The sequence below is a fragment of the Onychomys torridus genome, chromosome 5, assembly GCF_903995425.1.
Source record: "Onychomys torridus chromosome 5, mOncTor1.1, whole genome shotgun sequence".
Classification (NCBI taxonomy): Eukaryota; Metazoa; Chordata; class Mammalia; order Rodentia; family Cricetidae; genus Onychomys; species Onychomys torridus.
This window is the reverse complement of record NC_050447.1, coordinates 71,988,739-72,016,445: the sequence shown is the minus strand read 5'-3', so window position 1 is coordinate 72,016,445 and position 27,707 is coordinate 71,988,739. Positions and strand designations below refer to the sequence as shown.

The following is a 27,707-nucleotide window of genomic DNA, read 5'->3' as shown; positions in this document are numbered from 1 at the left end:
AGCCACAAGCTCGAGGTCACTGCCACTCTGAATGGCTTCCTTTCTCACTCCCAAATGTTCAGTATGTAGAGGCAAGAGGATGAACAGGAGGTTCAACAGGAAAGGACATAAGGGGTGATAAGCCACTGTGCTCTTTATGGAGCGATAATAAAGTCATTGTGTGACATGAAATTATTTTAAATACTTCCCGGAAGACTTGTGTCACTTCCTCTTTCTTTCCCTTTGAGATAATTTTTGTCTTTAGAGATAGCAGCTTACTAAAGAATAATGTCTTCTAAAGTTAGTGTATACTATTTAGTAACTCAGTTCTTCACACACTGTGCCCTGTATTTAACATGTCTCCCACAGTCTTGAATCACATGCTCCAGCAGAAGGCTCCTAACTCTCTCAGAGTGCAATGTTTGGCTTATGTCTGACAGTGTTTATATATGTTTGTATATATTATGTAACTTGTTTAATGTGCACTATGCTGGCTGTAAGGTTTTTTTTCTTCTGTGGCAATTTAACAATCATGTTCAGTGACAAGGACAGTCCTAACAGATAACTTGCATTAAATGTTGACAGATTGGTGCAAACTGAGTGGTAGTGAATACTGAGCACCTGGCACTCTCTGCTTCCTACTTACTCTCTAGTGTGCTAATAGACTTACATTAAAGATCTGCCCAAGGCTAGGAAATGCTTTTAATGCAACTTAATGATGCTTCTTTAAGAAAAAAAAACTCAATCTATGAAAACTGAATATAAGATTTTATGAAAATATGAAGTAACAGCTTTTAAAAATAGCTTAATTAGAACAACACATGAATTCCTACATAGTCGAACTGTCATTACTTTCAGGTTCTTAACTCATTGTTTAAAGATTTACTTTATGTATACGGGTGCTTCATCTGCATGTACAGATGTGTATCACATGCATGTTGGGTGCCTATGGAGGTCAGCTAAGGGCATTGGGTCCATTGGAACTCAAGCTGGCAGTGTTCTTAACCCCTAAGCCATTTTCCCAGCCTCCTTAAGATGCTTAAACAGCACTTATTATGTTCCCAGAGAAATTTCAAAAAATCTCTTTTTAATAAATAGACATCAAAGTGATAATCTTTATTTTTTATTATCAGTGGCACTAATAGTTGAGAGTACCTGAATATTATTTTCTCTTAAGATATTAAATAGATTAGTGACACTGCTATTAACTTATTCAGCAACATTCCTCGACATTGCAAAGATAAACAACTTGTTCTGTGTTAAATATGAATAGAAATGAGTGAAAAACAGATTACAAATTTTTTTCAAAACATAGGTTTAAAAATTTTTAAATGGTAATATCAAGGTTAATTGAGAGCTTTTCTATATTGTTTTTGTGTATGTTTGTGTAGTGTGTGTGTGTGTGTGTGTGTGTTCATGCGTGTGCACGCATGCACGCTCATATACTCCCTTGTAGATGCCTGAGGTGACCACCAGTGTCTTTCTCTGTCATCCCAGGTGCTGGGGATGTCTCTCTGATTGATTGATAAATAAAACACTGTTTGGCCAGTAGCCTGGCAGGAAGTATAGTATAGGTGGGATAAGGAGAGAGGAGAATGCTGGGAGTGGAAGACTGAGTCAGGAAACGCTGGCAGCCACTGCTGCCATGAAAAGTAAGTGAGCTGGGCAGTGGTAGCACACACTTTTAATCCCAGCACTCGGGAGGCAGAGGCAAGTGGATCTCTGTGAGTTCGAGGCCAGCCTGGGCTACAGAGTGAGTTCCAGGAAAGGCACAAAGCTACACAGAGAAACCCTGTCTCGAAAATAAACAAAAAACAAAAGAGAGAGAGAGAGACAAGTAAGATGTAAAGTACCAGTAAGACACAAGTCACATGGCAACTTATAGATTAATAGAAATGGGTTAATTTAAGATGTAAGATCTATTTAGCAAGAAACCTGCCACAGCCATACAGTTAATAAGTAATATAAGTCTTTGTGTGTTTACTTGGGTCTGAGCCGGACTGGAGAAAACTCCAGCTACACCTAGATGTTCACTAAACCTGGAGCTTGCCTATCTAGCTAGTCTGGCTAGCCAATGCATTCCAGGGAAGCTCTGTCTCTGTCTCCCCAGTGCTGGTATTACGTATAGCACCAGGCCCAGGGGTCTGTAACACCATGGAGTCTATTTTATGTTGACCGACTACCTCTGAGAATGTAGCCTGCTCTGGAGTATGGATGACACACCCAGTGTTCATTAGAGAAAAATCAATTTTCTCTAAAGGACTGATTGTCCCAGCAGGTATCAATCGTAAACAGCTTCTTGTTTAGGGGCGGGACTTTGTGTCCATTTCCCTTTCTCATGCTGGGTTTTTTTTCTGGCTTGAACTTGCTCAGGTCTTGTACATGCTGTCACAGACTCTGTGAGTTAAAATGTGCATCAGCACTATTGTGCCTAGCTACAATGTTTCTTTGGGGCCATCCACCTCTGGTTTTCACAATCTTTCAGCCAGCTCTTCTTGAGGGAAGAGATTTGATGAGGATATCTCAGTTTGGGCTGAGTGCTCCAAACTCTCTGCATACAGTTATGCCAAAGAAGCTTCTCTAATGAGTGTTGAACAACATATTGATCTTCTGTCAGATGGACCTTCACACATCCTTTTAAAAAAGAAACCTGCTGGATCTAATTGGTGTTGCCCTTAAACACATGAATAAGGGGTCATCTACCAGAGCATGGGCAGTCTACCAGTGACCACACCTCAAAGAAAAATGACACACCAACCAAAAGTCATCAACTGCCTATATTCCCTCCATCCACACTGGAATTTTCAGTGGCTTGACCTTGTGCAGGCAACCATAGATGCATTGAGCCCATGAGTGCAAGTGCCTTGTCACAGCAAGACGACAGCGTCCCACATCCCTCTTCCTATCCTGCAGCTCTTACATTCTTTCCACCCCATCTTCTGCAATGTTTTGTGAGCTCTGGAACCTAGAGGTGCTAGAAGTGGGTCAGTTGACCAGCTGGGAGTCTCTTCATTAACTTTGGCCTCCTCTACAATGCTTAATAAGGAAAGTGTCAGGTGGTGAGTGTCTCTTGAAACATCTGTGTCCCTGAGCAGTCTATCTTGTTCTGCCATTCAAACAATTTCCTCTTAGTCACCACCCCACTCCACCCCTTTTTTGTGCTCAGAGACACATCCTAGTCAACTTGTTCTCTCATGCAAGTTCTTGGCTGTACTTACTTATGGCTGGAAAGATTTCTGACTTTGCTGAATCCATGCAACCTTCTAAACAGCTTTAGTGCTTGATTTTAATATTTCATTTTGTTCTTTTGTTCTGCTCTGTTTTGACACAAGTTCTTACAATGCAGCCCAAACTCTCCATCATCCCAACTCCATCATCCCACCTCAGGCTCCTGGCTCCTTGGATTATAGGATACAACACCATGCCTGCTTCTCTCACATACTTATGGAAAAGAAACCATCCAGATTTCCCAAGAAGCATTTTCTAGGCCACCCACTACAGGAAACCAGAGCCACCAAATATAAAGCCTTTGAAATGATGTAGATATTCTGTCAGAGTCTACCAAACACAGATACACTTTCCCCTTTTCCCTCTATAAAAAGACTATCCCTACCTAAATACTCAATATCACAGAGTAAACAAATAATTTTTCTATTTTTATTATCACTCATATTGCCATTGTCCTGGATATTATTATTTTTATTACAAATACACAGTTTTATGGCATCAAAACCATATTGAAGCTTAAGCACAGTTTTTTTCCCCTGGAACCTTTTTTCTTTGTGGACTGGCTTGAGAACTGAGTTACCATTTAAAACATGATTTTTTAAAGAGAAATGCTTGCTTGTTGCCAAATATCTCTCCAAAACCTCTGAAATTTGACCTGTGTGCAAACAAAGATGTGTTCCAAATTCAACAAAAGCCTTAAAGTCTTCACACACACACACACACACACACACACACACACACACACACACACATATCCAGGTCCAGTGAGTCTGACCTTAACAGGGCTCAGTTTGCACAGTAGGAGCTGGTTATTCTATCAAGTTACTCCAACATCTCTCAAGTTTGAGGAGGGGACACTGAGTGCCTTTATAAGCCACCAACATAATAATTCTAATCTGTGGCCACCTCAGGCAACAATGAACAAACAATCTCACCCATATTCACGTCACTTGCTGCCCAGCCATGGAGCATCAACATCCAAGATGGGATGGGATAAGGGTGACCATACATATATGCCACTAGACACTAGGGGATTCTTTATTTTTAATTTAGATCCCTCAGCACCCTAAGCTTCATGGAGATTCACTCAGCTTGGCCTGTCACACCTCAGAGTCTGAGGAGAAGCAGAACTGTGAAGAGGAGAAGACAGGGCTACATAGCTCCTGCTTTTCTCCTCAAGGAAGCCAGTGCCTGCTGAGGTCAGCAGACAGTGATGGAAGTGAGATAAATACATTCCGACTACTGGTACACTGGCCTCCGGATCCAAAGGTTGGGGCTCTGTTATATAGTGAAGCTTTCAACCTCTTGGGGTTTGGTTACCTGTCTTCTAAAACCTCAGGAGAAGGATCAGACATCCATGAAGGTTCTGCCTCCACACTTCACGGTCTTGGTCAGAAGGAAAAGATTTTAATGTGGCAGCGCCGCCCCCCCCCCCCCCCCGCCACTTCCATCATCTAAAACATTTTGAAACATTCAACTGTCTGCAGCATTCAGGCCGATCCATTAAATCTAATTTGTTCCAGATCCTTCTTGGAATAAGATTTTAGAGTCGAATAAAGTGTTTCTCAGCTATACTAAAGATGGTAAAATAATTTTTTTTTTTCAAACTACCAATTTTGTTATTTTGGTGTACTTTATCCAGGGGTTTGGATAGCCTTTCAAACACACTGTGATCTTTAGATAAGATGAGGTTGAAAAAGTAAACCCAACCAAGGAACCACAAGTTTCATGAAGAATAAAGGATTTTAAGATTTTTCGATGGGCAAGATTTTGTAATAAATGGCCCAAGTGTGAGCTGATGAGGAAGAAGGCTGAAGAATGTGAGAATGTGCCTAGGGAGAAAGACAAAGCTACTCAGAGCATCTGTGGTAGACCCCAGAACACCTTCCACGAATAACTTCAAGAAAAGGGAGACTCCTCAGGTATAAGGGGCCTTCCAAAGACTAGGCCAAGAAGCATGAGAGACCCACATCCTAAGCACTGTCCTTGGAGGTATGGAAGGAGGTCACCTCTGAGTCTCTCCTTGCTTCAGCAAGACTGATCCCACAGGAAGTCCAAATTACAACCAGATCATACAAACAGAGATGGCAAATACACAGAACCAGTTCATCTGTCAAGGATTATAGCTCTACAAATAGTTTTCTAGACTCAAGTGGCCGGCAGACAGTGGCTTGGCAAATTTGCATAGTTTGTCTTATCCCTAAGAGTACTTTCTTTTCTGTTAATTGCCTCTGTCTACTGTTTCTCATCAATTCAAAACTCGGGGACACTGTCAGTTACTAAACAATAGCCCTGGCTCACTCCCCTCCCAGCCCCCCACCTAGTATAGCCCTTTAAAATGAAGACATAGAGAAAAAAGAGTATTTCACCTGCCTTTGTCATAACCTACCATGCCTTTTGGAGTCATTTTAAAGGGCTTGAATGCTCACAGCCACAGTGTATTTCATAGCTAAAGCACTCATTGATGCCTGTGACTTACCCCTATCATGGTCAGTGTCAACTGCATGCTCCCCTCCTCCTTTGAGAAAATAGCCTAGCCATCCATGGCTTCAGAAGGTCTGAGCAAGACAGCCCACCTGGCTCTGGATTTCTTTTCCAGTTATGATGCTGTAGTTATTTGCGATCTGTGCTTGCTACTGAATTCATCTTCTCCATCCTGAAAAATGACACCTGAGGTAGCCCATTGACTTCCACCCACATGCACATATAACATACATATATGTACACCCCACAGGTATCATCTAATGGAAAAACACCACATCCACAGCCTAAGGAAGCTTCAGCACCATCAATTGAGTGCATTGATTCTTGTAGTTAGACCACATAACTTGGGAAGAAAAAAGTAGGGTTTCCCGCTGCCCATAAACCCTTAACATGTATGTCTTAATTGCAGGGCACATTGGCCCTCTAGGCTTGCTTCCACTTAGATTTAATTATAGTCCATGAGTACAGTCTGCTCTTTCATGTGTGCTAGGGATACCTGAACTCCAAAGACACATTCCAAACAAGAAAAAGATGGGATGCAATGCTTAAATATGGACTCTCAGGGCCACAAGTCATTTCACTCAACCGCTTTCTTCAAATCCCATTCTTCTAACTGCACTGCACTTTCTGGCTATATATTGTTCCTTTAATCCATAAATTTAAACCTATGCCAGAGTGAGGAGTTTGGGGGGGAAATTATGACAATCAAAAAGTCTTGTTGGGGTCAAATGCTGAGTAACAGCTGGAGAAAGAGACATATTTACTCCTAATTATTTCCTTCTTGCAGAAGGAGGTTGTTTGTTCTTAGGGAGTCACGTGAGTGTAACACTTGGAGCTTCTTGGAGCTTTGAACCAGTTTACTCTTGACTGCATGTCTTCCTTACCCAGATGCCCAGAGACCAGCCTCCCTCACCTCCACTCATGTCAGGCCGAAGAAAAGTGTGGTCTATGTGACCACGGTCAACTGGGAAAGGGACTCCACGCTCTATATCTAGAAAATAGATTTTAATTGTTGTTTACATTTCTTGGATAACTTCTCCACTTTTGTTATGTTTTGCTTTGTGAAATAATTTCTGGTATGCCATTTGAGAGAACTGGCTTGTAAGCTGTTTGAAGACCCTTTGACTATGGTGCTTAACAGTAGCACTTTTTCTATCTGCTAAGGAGTGGTATGAAATGAAAGGACCATGTTCCATCAACCCCTGTCTTGCAAGGGCCCTGTTTTCTAGCAAGCAGGAAGACCTATGCTTCATCTAGAGACTGGATTAATATTGACAAATATTATAATACCCCAGTACATATGTTCTTTATTTCCACATAAGCCACATCTGATGAAACCACACAGAGTTCTTGGTTTGGGGCCATTGTTTTATTATTACTGATAATAATCATAGGTTATAATTTGAGAATGGAAAATCACAACTAGAGACTAGGGAAATGGCACAGTTGGTAAAATACTCATCATTCAAGCATAAGGATATGAGTTTAATCCCAAGAACCTATGGAAAGAAATCACCCAGAGCCAGAGACAAGCAAATCTCTGGGGCTTTCCAGCCTGCCAGCATAGCCTACTGGGATAATTCCAGGCCAATAAGAGACTCAGTCTCAAAACAAACAAACAAAATTTAAAAAAAAAAAAAAAAAAGGAAACCCCAAAGTGGATGCCACTTGAGAAACAAAAGCCAAAAGTGTACTCTAGCATTCATATGTATGTGCATACACACTTTCACACATGAATGAACCTGCACACACATATACACAAATAACAATGACCCAGTTTTTCCAGTACTTCCACTCTATGTATTAGCTTACTTCTAGAGGCTGGGGCAGGAGATCACAGGTTTAAGGTTAGCCTGAGCTACATATTCAGACCCTGTCTCAAAGAAAAAGAAACCAAAGAGAAGTTGCACATAATAAATCTGAAATCCATGACAGCAGACACATACAGACAATTTAATAGGAAACATATGAGGAATTAGGGATTTACACAATTCTTAATTGTCTGTCTGAGATCAAGTTTTTTTTTTTAATCTTGGGCTATAAACACTTCTATCATCCTCAATTTCTGAGCACTGTGAACAGCTCCTTTGTTTATCCTTCTGGTGAGACCAGGCTCTGTCATTGTCCTGGGAAATTCCACCATTCCTGGAGCTGACACATCTGAGTTCTCACTTTACTTTGGCCATTGGTTTTGAACATGTTCTCTAGATATGTTACCTCTGTCACACTCAGCATCCTATTCTTCATCCACCCTATTTTTAAAATGTCCTCACTTCCTCTCTAGTGAGCCTTTCTTTCTTAACATGCATGCTTTCTCGGAAGTAGTCAGCATAGCCCCACCCATTCCCAAAGCTACCTTTGACCAAATTTTCTTTCCAGCCACGCCAAGAATGCAAGATGATGTACATGGACATTCTTTTGAAAGTTGTCATAATCTCCCCTCTGCAATCTCCAGTCACTTCCCTGGAAGTCCTAACCACACCTACTCTCATAGTCAAGCTTCTCCACCCGTTAGCTGGTAGTCCCATTGTATCCGGGTGGCTGGATATTCATGGGGCCATCCTTATCACAAGGAAGCTCTGTCCTCCTCAAGCTCTATATTGGCTTCTCTAAGCCTTTACTACACTCTGTACTTCCAATCCATTTTCCTTCACGTTACCGTTGGTAGTGGCCTGAAGACAAGTGTGTCTTCAAATCATTGATTTCCATATCACAAAATCCAGGCTACAATATGCACCATCTAATATTCTCTCTCATCTTCCATTCCTCTCTGCAACACTTTGGGAGAAAGGTCATTTCCTTTTGCTGCTCCAGGCTTAATTTTTCTACATCAAACTTCCCTGTTCCCTGTGTCTTCAACCTCTTCTCCTCTACCATCCCTTCCTTGGATCTTACAAGCCTTAGAAGTTTCCTTCCTCATCAAAATAAAAAGTAAGCCAAATAATTCGACCTGTATCCTTTTCAAGAGTGGTCATCCTCTTGCCTATCACTTAAGGTTCATCCCAAAACTAGTTTTTGTTTGCTTGCTTGGCAGCTTCGTTTGTTTGTTTGTTTGTTTGTTTGTTTGTTTGCTTGTTTGTTTGTTTGTCTTGGACAGGACCTCACAGTGCAGCCCTGGCTACCTGAAACTATCTCTACAGATTCTGGCATGGAAAGAGACTACTTTAACACGAGAATGGCTATTTGATACTCTTCTAAACAACCGTCACTTATCCAAACCCTCTTGAATAATTACAATTCAATTTTTACCCACAGAATCTCCCACTCCAGAAAGGACCACAAATTAGCTGACATAGCCAGTCAATATTTATGTCTCTCATCATGTTTTCCTCCTCCTCTTCAGGATCTAGGGGACACCTAGAATCCCTTGTTTTTACAAATTTCCCTTTCATTCCTACTGGACTTCCCACCCCATCCTCCCAAGTTGTCCATGTTAGATTTCCTTTCTCTACCTGTTTTCTGGTGTTTCCTAGGGGCATGCATGTGAAGCATCTTCACTTCTTGCTTTATCTTTTCTCACTGAGACCAGTAAGTGGCAATCATGGATGGGCCTGATAGTTACTTCTAGACCATGGAAAGCATGTACCACATGAAATGGAAGCCCAGAAATAGATACACCACTGTTTTATCTCTTGTAGTACATCCCACATCTGCTATGCCGGAATTTCTTTTTTCATTCCAGACATGAGTGTAATAGTGTTGTTCCCGTCATATATAGACAAACCAAATAAAGGGAGGGTTAATATTCAGGGTGGAAGTGGGGAATAGTACATTTCTATGTTCAATTGGTTGTAGGCATTCCAAACTTTTGCCACTGTGACACAACACTGAATCTCTACAAAGTTTATACCTGAGAACTGTGCAAACAAGATGATGGTTTTAAAAATCACATAATGCTTTAAGTGCATTCACTACTTTGTATTGGGACCCATTCATAATTTCCCATGCCACTTATGTCCTATGAGCTGCAGCAGGTTAGGCAGATCTGTAAGCAAATACTGTCACTAGGATATTGCATGTGGTTCATCGGAACCCCACAATGTGTTTTCAGCCAGAAGTTGTACCCAGCAGGGACACTCAGATAAAATCACCAGTTCAAGAATACAAACTAACTAAGAATGGGAAGCAAGCTGTAGTGTGACAGTGTGTGCATTGGGAAAACCATTGTTCTGAGGACACAGCACTCCTCACAGGAACACTTCTCATGGGCATGGGAGCAGGTGGCAGTCATGGAGACAGTAAGTTGTAGACCATGTCAGGCTATCCCCAACCCTTTCTAGATACCCCGGGTTCATCTTTCCACATAGAAGTTGCTCCCCTTTAGCCAGCCGCCTTTATCACGAGAAAAACATTGAAAGTAACTCATGCCTGGAATGGCAGTTTCTTGGTTTCTGCCCTTCTGGGGAAATGATTTCTTCTTAAAATCTCATGCTTACAAGATAAATTTCCCAAGAATGTGCTCTCCTGTGCTTCATGGATTCCTGTAACTGAAGAGTGGACAGGCTTGTTCATTTTCAGTGTGCGTCATGTCGTGTTGAGTGTGTCAATGGCAAAGCCCAACCTATGTGAACTCTCATGTGACTCCAACTCAATTGCCCAGGGTTTGAGGTGAAGGAAAATGTAAAAACTGTGGCTGCAGTTGTGTGTGGTGACTCCTGCTTTCTCTCTGCAGCCTGCTGCCTCCCCAGAGGACACCCCCGAGCTCAGCGCCTTCTTGAGAAATGCTACGATTCCTCATCTTGTCAGGAAGAGGGATGTCCCAGTGGTCCAGCTCCACAGACAGAGCCCTGCAAAAATACTGGTGAGTTATCATCATGTGCACAGGACTGACAGAAAACATTGCATTAGACAGAATTCCCAGATACAATGGTTTTAACTTCAACTCCTTTTCAGTCTCCTTCAATGCTCAGACACGCCTAACAGTTGGAGGCAGCCTGTATTGTGAAAAACGAAAGTGACTTTCTGGTAAAGATCAAGGAGTGCTTGTAATGTAACCTTTATATTCTTCTAAATCTACCATGGAGGCCTCTTCAGAGAAATAGAGATGAAAACAAAGGGTGACTGTGAATCCATTCCAAAAACAAAAAGAACAAGACAGGAGGAAGTACGGGAGTAATAATATCCATACATGACAATGTCATACTGAATTCCATGATTTGGAGATTAATTTTTAAAAATCAATTTAAAATCATTAAGTTTCAGTTGTTAGCCCACCCAGAGGCCCTGAGCTGGGCAGTTGAGATGAGTGCTGAGAGCCCCATCTACTTAGTGTGTGTCCTTACAGTGTCACACCTATCCCTGAATCTCACGGGGCTTAGATTGTCCAAAAGAGGCAAGCACTGTGTGCTCTGGGAAACCAAGTCATTTTGTCATTCATATGTTGAGTAGTGTGTTGAGGCACTACTTACAAAAACCAAATGACAGGATTCAGCCTAGGTTCTTTTCAACACATGAGCAGATAAAAACAATACCTTGAGGAAGGATAAAATCAAGTCATTTGCAGGAAAATTAATGGAACTAACAGACATCATATTAAGCAAAATAAACCACACAGAAAGCAAGAATTACATGGGGTTTTTTTTCATATATGGAATATAGAATATAAAAATAAAAGATCACCAGAAATCCCACTATCATCTTTTCAAGCCAGCAAACACACCCAGGGACTTGGGCAATGCATGCCTACAATCCCAACACTTGGGAAATAGAGACAGAGAGATAAGGAGTTCAAGGTCATCTTTGTCTACACAGCAAGTACAAGACCAGCCTAGACTGCATGAGGACATATCAAAAGACCTGAATTAAAGTAATAAAGAGGCTACTGGAAAGGTGGGGGATAGAGAGGAGAGTAGAAAAGTGTGATGTGTGCATGTATGAAAAGTCACAGTGAAGTCCATTAACATGTGCAATGAGTATGCATCAACTTTAGGAAAACATAGCAAAAGGATGAGAAGAAAAAACAGTATCATATTTATTAGGAACTCTGTTGCATTGTATTTCTATGTATTAGTTAGCACAAAATAAAATCTCCTTATAGAAAAAAATAGTGTGTTCAGGTTTTCTGGGTTGAAATGTGGGGGTCTTGGCACTGAAAGGCTTTGGTGAGTCTATCTTGATCTCAGTCTGGAATGTGCAGAACTGTCAGCATGAATCAGTATTTGTAGGCAGGGCCCTGACCCACCCCAGTGCTGATTCTAATCTTATCTCCGCAACTGTATCTGCTCACATGAATGTTCCTCCTTTCCTGACCATGTAGCAAAGGCATAAAGCAAGCATCAACTTTCAGTTCATCAGCATTTCACAGACTACATCCACAAGGACTCGGTTATAGGTACATTCTCAAATTCTGCAGAAGGCAGAGACCACCAGACATCCCATCCTCTTTTTGAGCATCCCTAGGGACTTGGGGTAGGAACAGGCTGAGAACACTGTACCTTGGATAGAGCAAAGGCTGGCTGGAAAGATGCTTTTTTGCCTCATACTTGTACTGAAGAAGCCCAACCTGATGTTCATTATCCTGCACTGACTCCAAATTGAAGCTACAACCTCAAGTTGCCAATCCAAAGTCACAAACAGAAAGGAAAGAGGCCTTCATCAGGAAGCTTTGGGACCAAGGAAAGAATAAGGAAAGGTTGGAAAAGAGAACTCTGAGCCAAGGAGAGCACTATAGCTGTCTCCAGGGGGAGGTGGGGGGCACACAGCAGTCACTGCCCTAGCCAGGTGGGGAGCTGGAAAAACCCCAAACCCATGCTGCTGGCCCTCTCCCAGGAATGCTGGATGACTATGAGGCTCCTCTGGGTACTACAATGCTCTATCAGGCCTGCTTCCCTACCAGCCCACCCTATCTAAAACCCACAGATGAGAATATGCATGGTTTTCCCTGCATTGCTTCCCCTGGGTAGAGCTCAGCACCTGGCTCATGTGCTCAGTGACTATGTAAACAAATGACTCAGGTATGAATTCACTGAACCACTGGTGATGGCTTTTGGAGTCATAGCTCAAATGCCCTTAGAATGCCATTCCACCAACTCCTTGTTCTTCCTCTCTGGTCCTTTGTCCTCTTAACTCTCAACACAATTCTAAAAAACCTACTGCACAGATTAAAAGATAGTTTAAGTTCTGACCAAATTTACTAGCCACCACACTCACTGAATTCAAAATACCATGTCCATTCTGGCACTATTTCAGTGAACCCCATTGTTCCAGGCAGTCATAAAAGTGACATAATTCCAGGTAGCTAAAGGGGGCAAATCTATATCCAAGGATTTGAATCTCTGAGTTTAGCATTTGCATAATTGAAAGAGAAGTCATGACAAATGTTGTTACTTTTCTCTTGGCTGTGACCAGACACAAGACATAGCAACTTAGTGAAGGATTTCTTTTAGCTCACAGTTTTAGTGATCTGGTTCATCACATGGTCCCTTGGCCCCATGTGCTTGGGCAGCTCATCATGCTGGTAGAGTGTGTGGGCAAGAAGAGCTGTTCACACCCTGGCTGACCAGGAGTCAGAGAGCAGAGAACACCATTCTCAGCTTGTTTTCCTTTGTCCATTTATTCATCTCACACCACAAAGTGGTGCCACCTACCTTCTCAGATGATCTTCCCCTCTCACAAGTAATTCTCCGGAAATGGCTTCCTGAGCGTACCCAAAGGTGTGTCTCACCAATCTCCTAGGAGACTGCAAACTTAGTCAAACTGACAGTAAAGATTAACCATCACAACTTTCAGTTGTCAAAATGGAAAAGTTGAAAGTTATAATTTGCAATTGATAAAATAGAGAGCATTAGTATGAATGAATGTTAATAACGGCTTCCTCCTAACCAAAGTGGAGAATTCACTGCGTGTAAATAGCATCCCATTCCCTCAGCAAATTATATAAGTCAAGTCGTGGACTGGGTTGTTGAAGAGATCAAAAGAGGAAGAGGAGAGGGATTCTAACAACAGGCTGGCCTCGGGTACAGTAGGTACACAAGCCACGTCTGAGCAACAACTGTACATGAGGTTGTTTGTTCTATGACACAGGTGCACTGGCATGGCAGAAGCATTTGTTCTGCTCTATAATATGTAGGCTTTGGACACAGGGTATTAAGACCCAGGGGAAAATCCCTGTCTGCAGACTGTTTCTTCCTGAGTTCTGAGCCCAGATCACTTCCTCTGGGCCCACAGTCTTGGTGGTCAGCTGAGATGGAGACACATGTGAGTTTTGAAGACAACAAATGGAACAGCATGTAGGAAAGTGGGAAAAGCTTGAACTGACTGTAACTTTTAAGGCAGAGGAGGAAATATGTAAAAGCCTGATAATCCTAACTACTTACTTCAGCCCAATAAAGTAGGACAATGTCATTCCCAATTACAGTACTAACATTCCAGAACATGTCCCTAATAGTCAAGAGCTTCAAAAAAGGATGATAGGGTGGCATAGACACAAATCCCAGCTGTGTAATAAGACAAAATACTTAAGGAAGTAGAGTTCCAATTTGAGATGATAAGTCCTGGGGGCAGATGGTGGCAGTGATTGCACAACTGGCCTGGCTCCTAAAATAGTGAAAGAGGTTTTTATAACCATGTCTTAGGGTGGGGAGATGGTTCCCTCTGAAAAGTGGTTTCCTGACAAGCATAAGGACCTGAGTTCATTCCCCAGAACCCATGTAAAACAGCTGAGTATGGGGTATGCATATGATCCCAGTACTAAGGAGACAGATATGTTGGGTGCCCAGGGCTCACTGGCCAGCCTAGCATCATTGGCAAGTTTCAGGTCAGTGAGAGACATTGTCTCAGCATAGAAGTTGGGCAGTGTCTGAGAAATAAGACCAGAGATGACCTCTGGCCTACACATGCATATGCACACATGGGTATGTGTACTTGTACACACACACACACACACACACACACACACACACATACATACGAACACATACAATTGTGTCTTAACTTCTAATATCTGCTTATTTCTTCTTAACAGGGAAATTAAAGCATGGAAATAAAGAGTACAAGGAAATTTAACTCCAATATCACACTTAAGGGGAAAGCACCTGAGATACAAGAGAAAAAGGCTACAATGATCATCAGATTACAATTCTAGGGCCTGTACATCTGTCAGACTGTACAGTGGCTTCAAAATGTTAGAGTAGGTAACCCATATCATCCTTTTTAGAATAAATTAATAAAACTTTATGTTGCCATTAATAAAAGCTGACCTCTATAGAATTCTACTGTGTACAGTAAAAATGGGAAGATCCCATTGGAAAACCAATATCCAGACTTCCATAGAACTAAATATTTTCAAAAAAACAAGATTCAAATTCCTCTTTAAATGTCAACTTTATGCATGAGTCTTGAGCAAAGGATCAGTAGAGATCTATAAATAGTATTCTCTTGAAATCGGCATGCATTTGTGTTGTAGGTCCGGTTTCTTCCCTTCTGCTATTTCTCATTAAATATTTTAATATAAATTTCAGTCTCTAAATATCATAGGAGCATTTTCCTTGCAAATGATTGCCAAGACAGTCATTAGTTTCTGTGTCTGATTTCAAACTCATATTACAGTCTCCTTTTCTCTTATTGGCTCAAAAACTGCAAACCATGCAATACCCACCCATGTTCTTGAATCAAGACAACTCTGAGGAGAGGATGATTATGTAAAGTTTACTCTAAAATCAAAAGCTAAAGAAGACCTCCTACAGTTTTGTTTGGTTAAAACAAAGTACAGAATCCCATTCCTGATTAGGACTTTGTAAGTGCAAAATGCCAACATCCTGTGTTGGGATCATGATTACCAGTTTGCATTTTTAAAAATGTGTATCTCCAACATGGAAACTTAATTCTCCTTCCACCTAAAGCCATCTCCACCTCCCTCACCTCAGGCCCCTGATGCTTTTGTCCTGATTGCCTCCCTCTCCAGACTTTTCTCTGTTCTCTTTACCTACTTAACCTACAATAACCATGTCTTTCTTCATTTCTTTTCTGCATCTGATGCTATTGACCAGTTCCTGAAACTATCACAGCCCTTCCCTTGCCTCTCCCTGTATGTCCTCTCCTGGCTGTCTTCCTACCCTGGCTTATTCACCTGAGGGTTTTTATGGACCGTTCTTCTTCCCACTCTGTACCTGGAAATTCTATCTCCAAACCTCCTGCCTCCTCTGTAATACTCTGCTTTTTGGGGGAGGTACTTTTTTTAATCATATCTCCAGTCCAATCAGAGAGGTATCGGTCTGCACAGGAATGTAGCAAACAGACTGTGCAGTATCCATGTATTCCAACACACTATTATTAGTCATCTTTGCCGCCACTGTGATCAATGCACCATGCAATGCAAGTTCAAGGGGGATAGGTTTATTTGAGTGCAGTTTCTGAGAGGTTTCAGCTTGTCCTAGGGAAGGCAAAGTACCAGGAGAAGCTCTGTCTGGGTTTTGGGAGTACATGGAAGCAAGTGTACATTTATAACCAGTCAGAGAGTAGACAGTGCAGGTTGGAACCAGAAGCAAGTATAACCTTACAGGTACACCATTAGTGGCTTCCTTCCAAGCAGGTTCCATGTGCTAAAGACTTCATAGCCTCCCCAGACAGCGTCACCTGCTGGATACCAAGTGTTCAAACACATGAGCCTGTGGAATCCGGGATCCAATGAGAAGATTTGTTTGATAGGTAGAATGTCCTTATAGTGAATATTTTCCACGCTGTGTGTCTTATATTTAAAAGGGGGTCCTTTATAAGATGGATAAATAACTGGTTTGACAACAGCATAATGCATGGAACTTGTACACGAGTCAGCTCTATGATCGGGAAGCGATTTGGACTGGAGAGAGGGTTGTGAAACAATTGCTTATCAATGAGTCATTAACTTTGGTTCTTTGAGGTGACAGGGACCCAAGAGCCTCCTCTACAAAGTCTTCTAGGTTTCCCCAGTGTACCTTCATCTCTAAGAAACACCTTCCCGAGTTCTGAGAAAATGAAGAAGAGCTCACCAGCTGCCACAAGAAGATGGAGCCCTTAGAAAGGAAAGAGCATGTATTTAACTGCACTTTATGATCCACTTTCACCTTTCTATTAACAGGAAACAACTTCTCACCATTGCTAACTGTTCTTTGTCTCAGTTACTTCAATGACTTTGTTCTTCCTCTAAATTAAATGGAATAAATTAGATTTGCAGGCAAGCTAGTATCATCTGAGGAAAGAAAGCAACTCCGGTGTTGATTCTTTACTGCCATTCAAGACACTAATGTTCTGCCTCTGCCTTGGCCTTTTTCAGAACTGCACAAACATCGAGTGCTTACAAATCTCTTGTGCAGTAGGGCAACTCGCAGGAGGAGAGAGTGCAGTCCTGAAGGTCAGATCAAGACTGTGGGCCCACACGTTCCTCCAGGTAACAATGGCATTGACTAGTATTTTACACACTACTCACCCAGAACCTCCTCCTGAGAGATCTTCACCAAGCCCCTCTGTAAGAATTGCTCATGTGCGTGTGTGTGGTGTGTGCATGTGTGTGCGTGTGTGTGTGTGTGTGTGTGTGTGTGTGTGTGTGTGTGTTTTAGTGTGTGTATGCACATACTAGAGGGAGGCCAGAGGTCAATGTTGAGTGTCTTTTTCTATCCTCCTCCAACTTCCTTTCTGAGCCAGTCTGTCACTGAACCTGGAGCTCACCAACACAGCTAAGCTGGTTGGCTACCTCTTTCCACACCCCTTCACCTCTGTCACCCTCATCGGCATGGCAGGCATGTGCCACTATCTATGGCTTTTTTCATGGGTGCTGGGGATCCAGGCTCAGATCTTCATGCTTGTGCAGGAAGCAGGTTACTGACTGAGCCATCTCCCCAGCCCTGATTTTTTTTTTCATTTTATTATTTTAATTTTTTTACATTTTAAATGTAAAGATTTTCATTTTTAAATTTCAAGGATTTAAATATTTCAAAGGAAATTTCCATTGGGAGGGGTGAGCCAAGATTGACTGGGGAAGACACTGGACCTCAACTTGCATGGGCATACAGAGATACACATGCACACACTACTGACTCCCCACCACAAACCTTGACGAACTGCCCCACTGCATGGATAGATAAAGCAGCAGGCAATCTTCAGAGTCAAATGATCCAAACTCTCTTGAGATGCTTGTCTGGCTACAGCCTGTGCTGTACTGGTGCTGTCTGAGAGGCATTTTCTAGAACAATCTTTCTATCTCAGTTCCTAGTCACCTCCCCCAGCAGATAAAATTACCCTGAGTCCCTGAGAACCCAATGACAGACTGCTGGTTGGGCAGGAAACAGCATAGAATCAGTGTGGAGATACAGCCACGCATCCAGAAAACTGAATAAACACAACCAAGGTAGAAAGAAATAGGAAGATGGTTCTAAAAGTTCTCAAACAGCATCAATGCAGCACAGGCCATAGCCAGGCCAGCATCTCAGAAGAGTGTGGACATTTTGAATCTGACGATTGCCCACTGCTTTGACTATCTATGCAGTGGTGAAGTCCACTGAGCCCTGAGGTGGGAAGAGAGTAGTATGCCATGTCTTTCTGTATGTGCACATGCAAGTTGAGGACCAGTGTCTTCCCCATTTGAGTTCCTCTTTATTTGTTGAGGTGAGATCTGTTGCTGAACCCAGATCTCTCAAATTCTAGCTAAGTCTAGCTACTTAGCTTGCTATGGGGATCGTTTGTCTCTGCCTCTCAAGTGCTGGGAATGCAGATGGCCACGACACCTGCCTGGCTTTTATGTGTAGAGTGAATGTGGGTTGTCATGCTTGCAGAGCAAACACTTTATCCACTGAGCCATCTCCCCAGCTTGACTAGGAATACATTAAAGATTTAAGTCTCCTTACACTGAGAAATGAAAATCAGTTCAATGATACTACTGTGCTCAGACCTTATTGTTTGGGGAAGTTGTCAGTGTAGTCTTGCTCATATTCTACCTCCCAAGCTAGACAGACTCATCAGCCTCACATGACAATGAAAATCAACTTTTGTCTACTATTTTATTTTTTATAATTATTAAATTCTAATTATTAGGATTTTGTGTCTCTAGATCTTCATCTTCTGTATTATTGAAAATACCTTGACAATCCCCTGAATTTTCTCTAATTTTTCTTATAGAACAAACAAGAGGAAGAAAATTGGTTGTTTTTTTTTTTTCACTTTCCACGCATCTTACTTAACCCTAGTAGCTTCATATGGTCACTACTATTATAAACAGTACATTATGGATGTGCCAACTGTAGTTCAGAGAGGCTAAACCACTCAGGTTCTTCAGCTGTCCCGTTAAGCCAGTGTTCTTCAACACTACCCAATACTACAGAGGTTAAGGCAGGAAGATGGGTGTTTTGAGGCCAATATTGAGTTGGAGAACTGTCTGAGCCAAGTCACAAAGACCCTGTATTCAAAAAATCGATTTGAATTTTTAAAAATTAAAAAAAAAATTTAAATCCTGTCTCAAAGAGTCAAAGCCTAAAGGTATATAGCTCAATGATAGAGCACTTGCCTAGCATATATGAGGATAGGATTCAATCCCAGCAACACACTCTCTCTCTCTCTCTCTCTCTCTCTCTCTCTCTCTCTCTCTCTCTCTCTCTCACACACACACACACACACACACACACACACACACACACACCCCACACACACACACACCACACACACCACACACACACCACACACACACACACACCACACACACACACACCACACACACACACACCACACACACACACACACCACACACACACACACCACACACACACCACACCACACACACACACACACACCACACACACACACACACCACACACACACACCACACACACACACACACACACACCACACACACACACACACACCACACACACACACCACACCACACACACACACCACACACACACACACACACACCCCACACCATACAACACACACACACACACACACACACACACACACACACCCCACACCATACACCACACACATACCATAGAAGAAGAGGCCAATGAAATGTAGTGGAGATGTAAGTCCTTCTGAGGGAGCTCAAAGAGTTATCCTCTACCTTCTGTAGAACAAAGTGTTAAATAGTCTTATTAATAAAAAACCCAGAGCCAGATATCAGGATTAAAACCTGAGAGATCAGAGGAATAGGAAAAGCCACAGCTAACCTCACCTCACCAACTCCACAGCTTCCTAAGATACCTACTTCCTGTATACCCACGCCTATATACCATTCTGTTCTGCCAACTCATCTCCTTTCTCTACCCAGCTACATCACTTCCTCTTCCTGTCCAGCTCTGTCATTTCCTGTCTGTCTCTACAGACCTCCAGACCTTTATGGTTAACTAGCGTTGGAATTTAAGGCATCTGACACCACTCCTGGTTCTGTTCCCAGTGTGGCCTTGAACTCACAAAGATGCAGACAGATCCCTGCCTCCCAAGTGATAGGATTGAAGGTGTGTGCTACCATTGCCTGACTTCTATGTTTAATATACTGGCTGGCTTTTTCCTCTGATCCTCAGATAAACTTTATTGGGGGACACAGATAAGATATCACCACAACTTTCTCCTTATTCTTGGCCTCTATTGGCTTGTGAACATCACTTCAACCTGAGTTGATATATCACCTCATTCATGTCTTGTGTCTTCTTTCTCTATCTTTTTGTGAATGATACCATAGAGTGTCTAAGGATCTGCATGTATACGTGTGTGTGTGCACACACATATACCGGCCAGAGATAGGTGCCAGGTGTCTTCTATTATGTCTCTTTTTGTTACCTTTTGAGATCAAGTCTCCTGCACTCACCAACAGGCTAGCCTGCAGACCAATAAGCTCAGAGAATCACCTCTACCCCCACCCCACCTCACAGTGCTAGGATTATAGACATGTACAACCATACCTACCTTTTTTAACATAGATGCTGGGGATCTGAACTCAGGTCCTCGTGCTCACAAGGCAGGCATTGTACCAACTGAATCATATCCTCAGCCCTCTTCTCTGTCACTTTAAGGACACGATGCTTGGATTTATAGCCCACCTGAATCAGTATAATATCATCTCAAACTTGACCTTAAGTTCACAGAAGTCATGTTACAAGATCCCATGTGGCCATGAACTTGTGGGGAGGATGCTCAGTCCACCACAATAGCAGTGTTACATCCCCTCCAGCAACCTGTGCCATTGCATTCTGCTACTGTGTAATAATCTAGTTCACATGCTCTTTAAAATACTTTGTTAACCTTAGTGTTTGGGAGAATTAATTATGGCTTAAGGCTTTTATTTTGATTTTTCTTTCTTTCTGTTCACTCTATATCTTTCCCATCAATTTTCAGATATATTATTACTAATCTTGGGCAAACGTTGTAATTAGAAGCAAGCCAATATAGATTACTTTTGCAATCTTGGTAAACATTGGCCAAAATATGGATGAGACATGTAGGGAAGCATGTTTATTAATTTCATAGACTGATTCATGTATTCATGTCTGAAAACTACCTATGAGCCAGTGCTCTGTAAAAAACCAAATCCACACATTAAAAAAAAAAAAAAAGTTCTAAGACTGATGTCCCTGATTTAAACTATGATCTGTGTCCTGTCTTGATGGCTATGGGGTCAGGAGGGCCAAGCTCAATTCTATTCTGAACTGGCTGTGTTCAGCTGAGCTTATAGGTCTGAATTACCTTCTGTGTGAGATGAAAGGATTGGACAAAAGTCTCCTTTCTGTCCTGAAAATTCGGTGATGTATGGGCAGCTCATATGGAACCTCTCCTAATAAGTTATTTATGATGTTTATTCTACTTAGCTAAAGTCAGCAATAACTCTGTGTGCTTTATTAATGGCCTCCTTTTGTATTGTGTTGACACTTTGGTTGACTCAGAACAGACTATGTCAAAATGGCTCTCTCTAAACATTAAGGAGCAGCCAGGCAAACCTTCCAGAGAGGTCTGCCTGTCTGCAAAGAGCCAGGTTTCTGTTGAATGATGATCATGCAGCTAGGCACCAGGATAAATAGTCATGTGTGAATTACTTAATCTGTAAAGTGAACCTGTGGGATACATACGGTTATTATCAACTACATTTTACAAGAGAGCAAACAGAGACCTGAAGGTTAAGTGGCCTTTCCAGGGTCACATAGCCGGTAAGAGGAGGAGTCTGGGAGTTTTAATCTGGAGTGCATCTCTAGGTTAGAGTGCTGAACCAGAGATCACCATGTGACACTCACCTACTAGAAATTTCATGTCATAATCATGTGACTGCTAACCTGTAACCCTGATAGTATAGGTTACTCTATGGTAACCACAATATGGAGATTTTTTTTTCTGCAATATATAGGGCCTTACTACTATGTTAAAGGATCTATATATTGTATAACATGTTATTTCAAAATCGAGGAAGGAAGACATTGGTTGGTTTGAGACAAGAGCTCACAGCCCAGGCTGGCATCCAACTCACAATCCTCCTGCCTCTGCTCCTGAGAACTGGGATTACAGGCATGCACCATCACCCCTATGATAAACAAAAGATAATTATTGGGTTGTGCTGCTCAGCAAAGTAGTCATTGTAATGAAGTTTGGATTCAGAACTGCCAAGCATCTTGTTCCTTTTCATCTCCTCTGCCAAAACAGACTACTAGGGCCCCACATGACCTCAGTCATACCTTGTTTGAGGTAGACAACTCTGGTCAAAGCCAGTCACATGTTTTCTATTGCCTTGAGGACACATAGGCAAATTTCTTTCTGCTTTATAGTTGAAATACAGAAAAAAAGCAAGCATGTACACCAAAAGACTTTGCAAAATATTCTACACATGTACAATTTATCTCAGAGGATAGAAATCTTTGCATAATTAACTCAGTCTATTCATTCCCTTGCCTTTTGAGGGAAATTTCAAAAACAAAAGTTTACATTAAAATATCAGAAGGTTTCTTGAAAAGTCTTTTTAAAAAATTAGAGCTTTAGATAAGAGGGATACATCACATAATCTTAAAAGGTAGGTTCAATAATAATTTTATTTTCCCTGTATAATTCAGAAAATGTAATTGTTAGTCTCTTCATTATGAACTGCCATGGTAGACTTTTATCATTTAATTACTTTTCTGACATGCATACATGAATACTAATTTCTTCAAAGGCTGAGCCACAACAAAAATTAGGCCATTTTAATACTTCCAAATGGCATAAATTTGAAAATTATAATTGGCCTTTTCAAATCAGATTGGGCCTTTCCTAGATAACACTGGTGTCTCTGAAGTCACAGCTTTCCTAACTGCACCATGTTTGAACTGAAGAACCAGGAAGATGACTCTGCCATTTGCATAGCATGAATCTGCTTGGGGTTACTCTGCCTGTTGGCTATGAGTTCTTATCTGAGAGCTGGAAGAGAAGAGCCTTAGGAAGTTCCCATGTGGTCTAAATGAAAACATGTCTGTCCTCCTGTTACTCAAAGCATCCCATCCTCCTGAACAAGAGAGAAGGACTTTTAAGTGAGGCAGGACCTGTCTTCACAGCACTGCACCTTAGTAGAGGAGTGATGGCCTGCTTCTGCTCAGTGCATGGGATTCTATCTCAATGTGAGGGCCAGAGAGAGAGCATATCTTCTATTCCTATTAAGAAGACACAGTGTAGACACTGGGGAGATGGCTCAATGATTAGGAACACTGGCTGCTCTCGCAGAGGATCTGGATTCAGTTCCCAGGGCCCACATAGTGGCTCACTATGGTCTATAACTCCAGTCCAGAGGATCCAGTGACCTTCTCTGGCATCTGTAGGCACCAGGCATGCCCATCCATGCATGCGCTCATGCATGTGTGAGTATGTGTAGGCAGGCACTCATAGACATAAACTAAAAGTTAATCTTGAAGGGAACAAAGAAGATTCTGTGTGTCTGAAGTAAATCACTAGTGACTGGGGGAATTGTTTAGACAGTGGTTAACAGAGGAGTCAGACTAGAACAGACGTCAACACGCCAAATTCATTCCAGAAAAAGGAGGTCACTCTAAGGTTAACAGAGCAGAATAAGTCACTGCAAGTGTACCCTTACATGTACCCACACCTTTAGTTACAATGTCTGTATTTCCTACAGTTTCTACGTATTGTCCTCTTGGAAGCCTGATGCCAAGAAAGAACGCAGTATTAGAAACTCCCTCTCCCTCATATAAGCATGTAGTTTAGGGACATACATGTAGATAGTTATACACTTATATAAATATATTTAAATATGTACTTATGTCTTGGTATATATCTATACTTATGTTTATATATTTGTTTTTAAAAGTAGTTTCATCACATAATCCACAGTGAATGTTCTGCTTCTCCTACCCAGGATTTAAATTTAACAGGTCAGCAGGACTTGCTGTGGTATGCTTCTTTCTCACCCTGTGGTAGACATACAAACTGGTCAGAAAAAAATTCGACTTAGCTTAGTACAAAATGGCACCTTCTTCTGTGACTGTTGCTTACAGAGAAACCATCTTTACTATTGAAAGTTTTACCAATAGTTGCTCAGAACCCCCAGAAGCTTGGATTCTGGCAACTAGTGAGTATTTAAATATAAAATTTGGGTGTCCTTAAAAATAGTTTTTTGAACTGAACGTAGAGACATAGATCCAGAATTCCAACACTCAGGCAATAGAGACAGGAAGATGATAAGTTCAAGGCCAGCTTGAGCTATATCAAGAGTCCTTTCTCAAATAAAGCCATCATCAACACCACTGTCATCATCATCAGTCTTGAGAGGGAATTAAGCAGTTCAAAGATGAGAGAGAGAAAGCTCTTGATGTTGGCAAATGCATGTAAGTATTTATCAAGCCCGGGAGCCTCTTCTCCCTGTGTACTGCCAAACCTGTAACTTTGATTAGCACCATAAGGAAACCAAAGGGAGAAAGTATACACTGGCTGGCTGGGAGGAGAGCTCAGTGAGTAAAGTACCTGATGAACTAGTACAAGAACCTAATTCTGAGCCTCCAGAACCCAAATACAAAGCAGGACATGGTGGTTTGCTCAGATAACCTCACCATTGGAATTCAGTGTGTCCTGAGTCATACTGGCCAGCCATCCTAACTTAATTGCTGAGCTCCAGGTCCCCAAAGACCCTGCCTCAAAAAACAAGGTATATAGACCCTAAGAAAAAAACAAGTAAGGTGGACCTTTGTCTTACACACACACACACACACACACACACACACACACACACACACACACACCACCGCACACTAGAGATAGCCAATGAACAGCTAACAACAGTTTAAATGGTGTGATGATGACAGATGAACAGTGTATTTCTAAGGACTAATAGCAATCTGGAGCAAAATGAAGTTTTTCAATCCTCAGCTCTGAAGTGTGGCAATGTCAGTATGTGCAGAAGAGATTTTCTTTGTGTTCAGTGCTCCCTGTAGTAAGTAAGGAAGATCTCAAACTCACTATAGAGAATAACCTTGAACCTTTCTCTGATCTGCTTCCCTTGACTCCGGAGTGCTGGGATTATAGTCCTGCAATTACAGCTTCTACCAGAGTTCCTGATCTGACTTCACAATGTCCACAGTGATAGACTGTGACCCAGACTTGTAAACCAACTTAACTCTTTCATCCCTGAAGTTGCTTTAAGTCAGTGATTTATCACAGCGACAGCGAGAGTACTAGAACACTGCCCAGTGTAATCAATCATTGGAAAACCTCACCCTTTTGTTGGAAGAGGCCAACAAATTAATCATATGAAGATCCAAAAGGTCAACAAATAACCTGTGCATCATTTCATACAGTGAGACAAAAGATTGGTTGGTTTGTGGTTCATTACATTCCTGAGGGTAGGCCTTCCATTTTGTATCATCAAGTTGGGGAAGACAGAGCAATAATGTTATTATGGAGCATTTGTTAAATGACTAGTACCTTTAAGAGGTTCACAAGCAGCATTGTTACTATGCAAACAACATAAAGCAGACTCACTCAGACTAAGGCAGCCATGATACCATGAGGCGACATAACTTGGAGAGCCATCATTGTGTATGGGGTCCAGGCATCATTTTGTAGATCATGACTGTAAAATGGGAAGATAAAGAATTATAAACCACAATAAAATTAAAATATATATGTATATATGCTATGATATAATACAATATTACATTTCAAATACAGTATCATTGAAGACAGATTCAGAACCTCCAACATAGTTCTCAGGAATTCTCAAAGACCCTGAAAAGCCCAGTGGCTTGTGAGCCAGTGGAAATAACAGTAAAGATTGGAAATAAATGAACAATCTGAGGGGTCTAGCTGTGGGGAACAGCAGGAAGGGCAAAAGGAGAGGTGTGGTCCCTATACCCAGTGAGACTCCATTGGAGAAAACTGACTTCCCATTTGCCATCAGGTATCAATAGCAAATAGCTTCTTGGTAAGGGAGGCAGCCTGTGTCCACTTTTCCCCTCAGTGCTGGGATCCCACCTAGCTTGAACCTGAGCTGGTCATGTGCACTAGCCTCTGTGGGTTCTTATATGCAACAGTCCCCTTGTGTCTGGAAGACCCTGTCAAACCCCACCTTTAATGCATTCAGAAGCTCCCATTCCTAAATCTAGAAGCTGCAATAGAAAAATTCTCCATCTAGAACCAGTGTAGACATGCAGTTATTGCCAAATTTGTTTGCTGGAGATATGGCTTCTAATACAGCAATTAAGTTTTCTACCAAGGCTTTATTGAACTTGGAGACTAATAAAAACATTGTGGGTTTTTTGAGACATTTTTGGTTAGTTTTCTTGTCAATCCACACTCACTATGTAATCCAGGATGACTTCTAATTCACAGCAACCTTCCTGCCTCAGCTTCTCACTTGTTGAGATTATAGGTATGAGCTATATAGGTATGAGCTAATATAACCAGTGAAAACTACTATCTGGCGGGGTCGGTGGCTTTTTTCTTTGGTTTGGTTTATTAAGTGCAGGGGGTTGAACCCAGAGCTTTGTGCATCCTAGGCAAGTATCTACCACAGAACTTAGAGTTCCTTTGAGATGCCTTCCAAATTCTATATTGTTTTGTTTTGAGACAAGTCTTTGCAGCCTAGACTGGTAGACAGCCTCAAACTCTTAAGTATCCCAGACTGGCCTTTAATTCCTGATCCTCCCTCCTGCCTGCCAAATGCCAGGGTGACAGGCAGGCACCACCACCCCCCCCCCCCGATCTGAAAGCTTCTTCACTGAGGGCTGTCCTGGTTAGGTTTTTGTCAGCCTGAAAACTGCTGGAATTATCTAGGAAAAGGATCCCAAATTGAGAAAATGACTTGATCAGATGGCCTGTAGTTAAGTTTGTGGGGCATATTCTTGATTAATGATTAACGTGGGTGGTACCTCCCCAAGCAGGTAGTCCTGGTTATGTAAGAAAGTAGACAGAACAAGAGATGAGCTGTAAGCCAGTAGGCTAGCCTAGGCTAGAGCAAGAGTTCTAGATAAGCTTTGGCTACAGAGTGAGATTCTGTCTCAAACCAAAACAAAATATGGTATATCATTACCAGAGTGCTTCCTGTGTGAGTAAATTAGATTAAAACCATCAAGTACTAGCAAATATTTCTACACTTTATAAACTGTTTTAACACATGAATTTTTTTAAAAATCCAGTTTTCGGCTAAAATGGAAATGGCAGGCAAGAATAGACCATCAGAGAATGACACCTTGAGCATAATTTGTTTCAAATGAATAGAGTTATTCTATTAGAAATTAGACAATTAGAAAAGACAAAGATATATTTACTTTAAATACATTGAAGTTACATTTCATGGCCTGTACTTATCATGTATAAAAAGGAGGGTTTACTACAGCAGAAAAATTCATTCATAGGAAAAATCTAACCTGTAAAAAGATTTGAACAAAATTTTTACAATCCAAATAGTTGGATCAGTTCCCAGAGGCCCATCCCCGGATTATAGGTGGGGATGTACTGTTAACCGTTTGATTACCAATATTCTGATGTCTGAGAAGAATCTAAGCGCTCTGTGACATAACACCTGCCATTTGCTACTATATAAATGTCCCTACCATGGTTGTTTCTAGCATGCCAACACCATGTTAGAAAAT

General features: G+C 41.6%; 1 protein-coding gene across 2 annotated transcripts in view; it reads left to right on the top strand.

The window, feature by feature from the left end:
- Positions 1-27,707, top strand: part of Itga8 (integrin subunit alpha 8) — a 181,397-nt gene that overhangs the window by 141,773 nt on the left and 11,917 nt on the right. For both annotated transcript variants that reach the window (XM_036188716.1, XM_036188715.1), the window contains exons 26-27: positions 10,364-10,492; positions 16,940-17,053. In XM_036188716.1, the coding sequence (XP_036044609.1) occupies positions 10,364-10,492; positions 16,940-17,053 (243 nt within the window). The remainder of the gene's footprint in view (positions 1-10,363; positions 10,493-16,939; positions 17,054-27,707) is intronic.